Source organism: Verticillium alfalfae, genomic scaffold (assembly GCF_000150825.1).
Source record: "Verticillium alfalfae VaMs.102 supercont1.3 genomic scaffold, whole genome shotgun sequence".
Lineage (NCBI taxonomy): Eukaryota > Fungi > Ascomycota > Sordariomycetes > Glomerellales > Plectosphaerellaceae > Verticillium > Verticillium alfalfae.
In genome coordinates, this window is record NW_003315036.1 from 288,639 (window position 1) to 296,712 (window position 8,074).

At 54.3% G+C, this 8,074-nt stretch overlaps 3 protein-coding genes across 3 annotated transcripts; 2 read left to right on the top strand and 1 right to left on the bottom strand.

Moving 5' to 3' along the window:
- Positions 1-1,645: 1,645 nt before the first annotated feature.
- VDBG_02598 (L-lactate dehydrogenase) lies at positions 1,646-3,154 on the top strand (the record flags this gene model as incomplete). Its single annotated transcript, XM_003006413.1, has 4 exons — positions 1,646-1,814; positions 1,867-2,405; positions 2,475-2,776; positions 2,908-3,154. 4 exons carry the CDS (start codon positions 1,646-1,648, stop codon positions 3,152-3,154), a joined length of 1,257 nt encoding a protein of 418 aa, XP_003006459.1.
- Positions 3,155-3,605: 451 nt separating this feature from the next.
- VDBG_02599 (conserved hypothetical protein) lies at positions 3,606-4,925 on the bottom strand (the record flags this gene model as incomplete). Its single annotated transcript, XM_003006414.1, has 3 exons — positions 3,606-4,215; positions 4,271-4,792; positions 4,846-4,925. 3 exons carry the CDS (start codon positions 4,923-4,925, stop codon positions 3,606-3,608), a joined length of 1,212 nt encoding a protein of 403 aa, XP_003006460.1.
- Positions 4,926-6,451: 1,526 nt separating this feature from the next.
- Positions 6,452-7,693, top strand: VDBG_02600 (conserved hypothetical protein; the record flags this gene model as incomplete). The annotated part of the gene is made up of 2 exons (XM_003006415.1): positions 6,452-6,564; positions 6,625-7,693. 2 exons carry the CDS (start codon positions 6,452-6,454, stop codon positions 7,691-7,693), a joined length of 1,182 nt encoding a protein of 393 aa, XP_003006461.1.
- Between the last annotated feature and the right edge of the window lie 381 nt (positions 7,694-8,074).

Sequence of the window (8,074 nt, forward strand, 5' to 3'; positions counted from 1 at the left end):
AAAAAGACCATGATAGACCCAGGGGAGGGTGGGGAAATGCAGCGGGATGGAGCTGGGTAAGGGTTGGGAAATGCAGGGGTAGCCGGTTCCGGGGGCGCGGATGTCGGGACGAGGGCGGCGGTGAAGACGGCGGTGAGGGGCGGCCGGGGGGGGGGGTCGTAACCAAAAGAAAAATAAAAGGCGGGAGGCTGGAGGCGGTGAGCTGGGGTTGAATACGGAAAAGGCCCGGGATAACGTGAGAGGTGAGAGGTGAGCGAGGGAGAAAGCAAACGTAAGAAGGGGAAAAGAAAAATAGAGTGAAGAATGCAGGATCGAGAGGTAAGTAAACAAGGCCGAACGGAGGAGACATGGTTCGACATGTACCCAGGTTGCACGCAGGATGGTAGGGAGACGGGCTGAACAAACGCGCGACATCGCTGATGTCGTTCTCTCGACCAGGGGTTGTTACTCTTGATGGTGCACAGGCCTCTTCTTCAAGCCGATGTCCAGCCTTGCAGGCTATTGTAGCGGAGCCAAGGGTGAGCCACTGCGTAGGCTGTCAGTCGGTGTGACCATTTGTCAGTGCTGATGGAGAAGTCTTTCAACGGCATTGATTGTCGTCTTGATGCTGCTGCGAAGCCGGCCTCACTCGGGACGATCAGTGCTATTTGGCTGCATGGGAGTAGCAGTGGCAGATGAAGTGCTTGCACGGCCCCAAGATGTGCTCTGCTCTGAATAGGAAAGTAGTCAATGTTTTATGGCATCCGAACGCCTGGATGACGGATGCACCGTACCATGACTGTGGTTGCAGATGAACAGCCTCGTCATTGCGTTTTTCACTGATACTGTGCTAGTGATATATGCCGGCCGTCGAGAGCATTCCTCTGTATGACGGAGACTAACAACCTGATCGTTGTTGGATCCATTGTAAGATAAAGTTGAGTATCTTCACTGCAAGATTAAGACAATATCGCTGCATCTAGTGTTCCTCAACAGGCACACCGCGGCCTTCTGTCGATGAGGAGACGATGTCGAGGAACCATGACCGCCACGTCGCTCTGGAGACTTCCTGAATCTCAACCTTGTTCCCTGGGAAAGCAGTAAGAGATAAAACTCAAGATACTCCAGCCCGGGTGTATCCCCATCGCGATCTGCGGGCCTTTTCCGAAATTTAGATCCACAAGAATGCGGAACAGGGGAAATCGATATGTTCGGATCCTGAGACGGCGTGATCAAAAGGTTATGTTGCCAGTTCATGGTGGCTCAGCCACGGGGCATAGAAGGTCGTCGAAGAATATGATACAAGTCTCTCGGATCCCTGTTCTTTAAGTATATGGGCTTATTGACCCCGAGGCCAACGATATTGTCGTTGAAATTGGATCGCAAGCTGGACTCGCGAGCCTAGCCTGTGTCAGACCAGTCACTATGCACCCCCGGATCACGCGCAGCACCCTCAATTCTTGATATTCAGAATAGACGAACTCCTGATACGCATATTTGATTGCCAGCGGTGGTTGCTAAGGCCTTCACCCTAGTTGTCGGGGACCAGGAACCGCGAAGGGAACATCGTAGGAATAAGACTGACCCATTCAACGTCACAACTACTTCACCAGCTTGAAGGCGCGAATAAGCCGAGAACCAGAATCTCGACGCCGTGGCCGGTACCATGACCGTCATTGATGAATATATTACGATCCTCAAGAAACGGGCAAATTCGGCATGCTTTCTACCATGCAACCGGATACCATGCAGTCAGACGCCCAGCCTCATTAATCCGCATACTAGACCTGTAAAGGCACCATGTCAGAACCAAATGTTCCCCCATATCAAGCATCGTGATACCCTTACATGGGACTTGTAATAACGCGAGAACTTTTGGAAGCCCAGCGAGGGGCAAGTGCCCTTGTCCAATACCCGTCAGTATCTTAAACCCTATCCTCCCCGTCCTGGATAGCAGGGAACCAACAACCTCAGATGCTGACAAACTTGAACAACTCGCCAAGGAGAAACTCACTGAGAACGGCTGGTTCAACGCCTCATCCAACGCCGGCCTCTCCCACACCCACCTCGCCAATCGCCAGGCCTTCTTCCGCCACAAGATTCTGCCGTGCCAGCTCGACGACACAAACGACCGATGGACGCGCACCACCCTGTTCGGCCAGGACGTCTCAGCCCTCTTTGACATCGCCCCAGTGGGCATCAATAAATTCTATCGTCCGCGCGGCGAGCTCCCCGTCGCCCTTGTCGCTGCCGAACTCGGCCTGTCCTCCACTCTGTCCACCACAGGCTCGTGTTCTATGGAGGACGTGGCGTCGGCCTACGATGTCGACCGCGCGGCGGCGTGCACAGCCGGGGCAGCCAACGTCAGAGTCCTGGAGGCGGCGCGCTTCTTCCAGCTCTACATGCCACATGACGATGAGCTGACCGTCTCCCTGCTTCGGCGCACCCACGAATCTGGATGAACAGCCTACATGCTGACGGCGGATACGTGGCAGCTCAGCTGGCGGCACGACGACGCCGCGACGTTCAACTATGCTTTTGACCGCGGCATCGGGGCTGACCTCGGCCTCCCCGACCCCGTCTTTCAAGTGCGGCTCCAGGGAAAGGGCATCGATCCGGCGAAACAGCCCAAGGAGGCAGCCGTCATGTGGATCGACAGGATCTGGCACGGCTGCGCCTGGTCTTGGGACAAGGCCGTCTGGGCGCGCGAGACGTGGCGCGAGATCAGCGGCGGCAAGTCCTTCCTCATCAAGGGGATCCAGCAGGTCGACGACGCCGAGAGTACGGCGGATCTCGGGTTTGACGGCATCGTCGTCAGCAACCACGCGGGGCGGCAGCTCGATAGCGTTGTCGCGATCTTGGACGCGCTGGAAAAGATTGTTGATGACGTGGGAAACCGTCTCGTCGTGACGTTGACAGCGGCGTCAGGGTTGCGGCGGATATCGTCAAGGCGCTGGCGCTAGGTGCCAATGTTGTGCTCGTTGGGCGGCTCTGGATCTGGGGGCTCAGCATCGTGGGCGAGTCTGGCATTCGTCATGTGCTCGTGGGCTTGGTAGCGGATCTGGACCTCTTGATGAACGTCGCGGTGATCAACAGTATTGGGGATATCACTCAGGATTCGACGGAGTCTCCGCCGCCGTCGTGTGCCTCACTCAACGAGAAGAGCAAGCTGTAGGAAACACTGCTCGACTTGATTCAAACCTAGGCATCGTCTTTGCTTTCGCATTGAGACACCCGCACCATAATGACACGACTTGTTGAGGCTTCCATGTGCGCCGTGGGCCAAATGCTTACCTTGGTTGTTGCTTTTCTTGAGGACTTTTTAGAATGCGAGAAAGATGACATAACCTAGAACCCAATCAAGCACAACCAGCGACTCTCTGTGAAGAGTTTGTCTAGAGTTCTTAGCATACTGCGTCTCCTTCATAGTTCTGAACAAGAACTTTTATGTCTTGCTGGTTCACACATCTAACGACAAAACCCACACCCTCGAAGGCTACACCGTCACCATTCTCCACCATCTGAGGAGTGCCCAATCATATCTCACTTGTCCATCTGCCCTGCGCCAAACGCCGATGATGTCCTCAAAATCCTTGAACAAAACGCCATATAGTGGCCTACCGCGGCTAGATGACTGCCGTCGCCATCGCCGTCGCCGTCGCCGTCGCCAAGCTTACAGATACTTTACTTGATGCGCTAAGTTGAGGGAGAGCTGAGGTCTTGTCGGATGCTCCGGAGAGGCTCTGCTTCTTCTTGGCTTCTTCAGCTTTTCGTAGCTCTTCTTCCTGCTTCAGTCTATTTTTTTCCTCTTGCTTTATCTTGGCCATTTGCGCTGCTGCAATCTGAGATGGTGTTGGACCAATGTGCCCTTCGTGGTCATCGCCTGGACACCGCTCTCGCTCAAGCTTCATGTTCATGATGAGGCTGAGCTCGGGGCAGTAGTTGAAAATGTTTTGCCGCTGAGTAGCATTCTTCCAGACATCACTAGTCAAGAACTGGCCGCCGTCGCGGACATGAAAGCCCATGGGGTTCTCCTTGTATACGTCTTCGACTGCAAGCACGCCATCATCTTTGGCTGCGACCTTGGCGTTGGGAAGGATCCACATGCGTCGCCCAAACCACTCGTCCTCTGGGTCTGTATCGTTGTATCGTTCCTGAATCTTAAGAACGCGCCTGATCGCAGAGACGCGTCTCAAGCTTAGGCCTCCATTGCCTGAAAACCGGTCATCGACCGTTCTGGGAACTCAGGTCAGTGGTTGGAGCTTGGTTCGGTCAAGGAGCAGCTACTCACCGTGACGCACCAGCCCAGCTCCAGTGCAGCCACTCGTTCAGGCTGGAGTTTGAATTGGAGCAAAGAATGCTGTCGTGCTCATATTTGAGAATCCATTCGATTCCTGGAAGAAATTCATCGTAGAACCGCATGTCAGTCAAGAGGCGATAGACGTGCTCCTTCGTGTCAATTTGCCAGGGCTCAGGTAGGACCATGAGATCGAGCTTGCCTACAACCTGCTGGTTCTTGATTGCAAAGCTTCTCGCCACGCTGACAACGCTTTCGTTGGAGCCGATGAAGAGGAACCGCCAGTCTGGTGGAGCGACGGCTGACATGTGCAGGATCTGGGGCACAAGATGTGGTATGACGCGGGGCTCGATCATGAGGGCCACCTTGGACTGATTGAATCGCGCGCGCGGGTCGGCAGAAGGGTTCCAGTCGACCTTGATGCTGGGTATTTTCTGCCTGGCCTGCTGCAGTCTGGAAGACAAGCCAGCCTTAATGGCTGGTTGATAATGAGGGAGGATGTGTGCGAACCACCATCTTCACGTCGATCAGTGGTAGATCAAAAGGAGGGGCACCGAAGAGGAACATACGTCAAGACCAGCGATAGTGCTAGTAGGAGGTGGTTCTTGGTAATGGCAAAGTTGCCCGCTTTACTTGTCGCGATGGTCATGGCGACGAAACAGACATCAGTTCGATGCGATGGGCGCAGACGTGATGCAGAAGGAAACGGAAAACATAGGAAGAACAGTTCGGAGTAGTCGCGAAGGAATGTTTCCCAAGGGCGATCATAGGTCTCAATGGTGTTCTGGCAGCAGTTGAGAACAGGCCAGGGAGCATGGACCCAGGTGCGTCACATCGTCGAAACTTAGAGGAGATGAAACAATCAGGGAGGAATGCTCACGGCCGATATTTGCACCTTTGTTTCGAATTCCCATCCACGAGTGTATGTTCGTCAGACCAGGGACTGGCGTTTGGATTTGGATACATCCAAATTTTGGCAGGTCGATATTGAGCGACCTCAAGAATGAAGAAGGCCATTGCAGGCAACAAGAGAAGGTAGCAACAGTCCTGATGGGTGGAAAGAGCCAGGGAGTGTGAAGCCACTTCCTGATTGGGAACAAAGGGTTGAATGGAGGCGCAGGGGTTGAACCTGATTGCTGGGAAGTTACTTCGAGTGACTAATCTTAGTTCTACCTAGGTACACACTGTTCATCTGCAATGCCTCAACTTGTGTTGCGCTTCGGGACGCATGATTGACCACCACTTCATCATTTAAAAAGGCTCGTTAGATGGAAATGAAGAACGGATGGGCAAATGGAAAGCGACCAGACAGGAGGGTTCCTCATGAGACGGAAGTGTGGTTTTGTACATGCCATTGTTGTCTCTGTTGCACCTGGGGCAATTGCTTTACTCAGCAGTCATCAAGAAATGCGGGCCACTCTTACTTACATGTACATCTACATGTGGGTACCTCTGGATGGAGGGTGTATCAGACATACATGGTACACTTGATTTGGAGTGTTGCTCCCCTTACCTTGCCTTGGGTACACTGGTAGTCGCTATCAAGAGGGAATGTCCCTTGAGAATACGCTTCTCTTACTTCCTCGTGAAGGACACATCAGCGTCAGGCAGCTGCAATCCACGACCTCCAGCCACAATGGCCAGATGCCACCCCGTAGGCCAGGACCAAGGTGTATTCCAAAGTACCCGAACCGACCACCCGAACGTGGCGCTCAGGGCGATTAAGGGAGCAATCGAAATGGAGCCAGCAGGCATATCCACCCCACCTGGCCGCAACTGCACTCCAGGGCATCACCAAACAAGTGCATTCCTGCCTTGAAACGCTCACGGTCCCTTCCCAACAGCAAATGAGCGGGCGACTAGGAAGGAGCGAGCGGCCCGCCAGGGGGCTTGGGGGGCACCTTCGTCTCATTTTTCTTGGCATTTCACTATCAGACGGAAAGCTCCCAGCTCACTGACAACCTACTGAACTGGCCACATCCTGACTGTCAATCAACTTGTCCAGTTCCGGATCCTGAGATTCCAATCGACGTGGTCTTTAATTCTTTCTGCCTTCTAGACGGTCTGTCTTGACGTATCCACCTCATTCCATCTCCCCTCAGCATCGAACCATTGTACTACTGCTGCTGCTGGTCGCTCGGCGCGGGGACCAGTAGTAACTCACGCCATCACAAAATGGAAACCTCAAGGGCACCGTCCACCCCCGACGAGCCTCATAACCCCTTCTTGGCACTATGGAACATGACAACTAAGCGAATGAGAACTGCCTGTGGTCTAGTAGTTTTTCTGTCAGTCGCATCACATCGCCATGTATTTTTACCCCCGAACGATGTGCTGATAGTGAGCAGAGGCCTGACAATATGGCTGTCCCTGCCATCCATCAAGACCATGGCAGTTCCTCAAGTCAGCCTCCAATATGGTGTCCAGTCGCCATTCAACCACTCAAAGGTCGCCCTCCTGATCGAGAACCGTCCCAATCCTATACTAGCCCCCCTCATGCTGCACTTCATGGCTGTCGTACCCCCCGACTGGCGCTTCCGCTTTATGGGCTCTGAGGCATCCGTCGCGCATATCAACCAGTCTATGGCTATTCGCGAGCATGTCAATTCTGGTAAGCTTGACCTCACCTTCATCCCGTCCAACATGAGCACCGCCGGTCAGGAGATGATCTCCCGCTTCCTGACGACCCTGTGGCTCTACGAAACGGTCCTCCGTCCCGCAGAGTGGCTGCTTGTCTTCCAGACCGACAGCATCCTCTGCGCCAACAGTCGCCACAACATCAACGACTTCCTCGAATACGACTGGATTGGCGCTCCTTGGAACCCCTCCGGTCGCTGGGGTGGTAACGGTGGCCTGTCTATCCGACGAGTCTCAGCCATGATCGATGTCCTCCGTGAACAGGTCCGCGTTGACGGCACTGAACCCGAAGACGTCTGGCTCGCCGAGCGTCTCGCCCACCGACCCGGCGCTCGTGTTGCCAACGGCACCGTCTCCCTCACTTTCAGCGGCGAGATGCACTCGGGCGAACACATCAAAGTCGGCAGCGGCAGTGACGCCTTCAACAGCTCGCTCGATGCTGCGGCTGAGGGGGAATACGTCTCCGAGCTCGACAGCTGGCGCGACGGCTTCTACGAGCCTATGGGCTACCACACCGGCGGCAGCGGCGTCATGCTCCACGGCCCGATCTGGGGCACGCCGGCCCTACGCAAGCACATCTGGGATTACTGCCCCGAGGTCAAGATGACACTCGCCATGGACGCCGCCGAGTACGTTCCCGGTGAGTGCAATGCCGTCTGGCGACGAGACGGGACAAAGGAAGAGGCGGCGGCGGAACTGGACGCGCGGTATCCGTTCGGCTCGGAGATTATTGAAGGGGAAGAGTATCCTCTGTTGCCACCCGGCTTGTCCGCATGGTGATCTGTTGATTGTTTGTATTTCTTTGAAGGAGATTTTTTTTTCCATTTGAATTCCCCTCTTTTCTGTCATGTTTTCATCGGTGCCGGCGCAAGGTCTTTCATGTTCTTTTTGGGAGACAGGGTTTGGTGATGTCTTGGGCGTTCTTGCCATGGGACAAAGAGTGTTAAAATATTCTAAAAGTCCAAGGGACATGACCACGATTCTATCCCACATTCATGTCCATGTCCACAGGATGCTACTTATTTAAAATGCTCCTTGCACCACGTCAATTGATTAATAATGCCTCCAATGTTCGAAGAACAGAACCCGCTACGCACGCTAGGATATACTAGGATATGGAGCAGGCGGCCTGCCTACAGGACGTACCCTCCACTCCCAGGC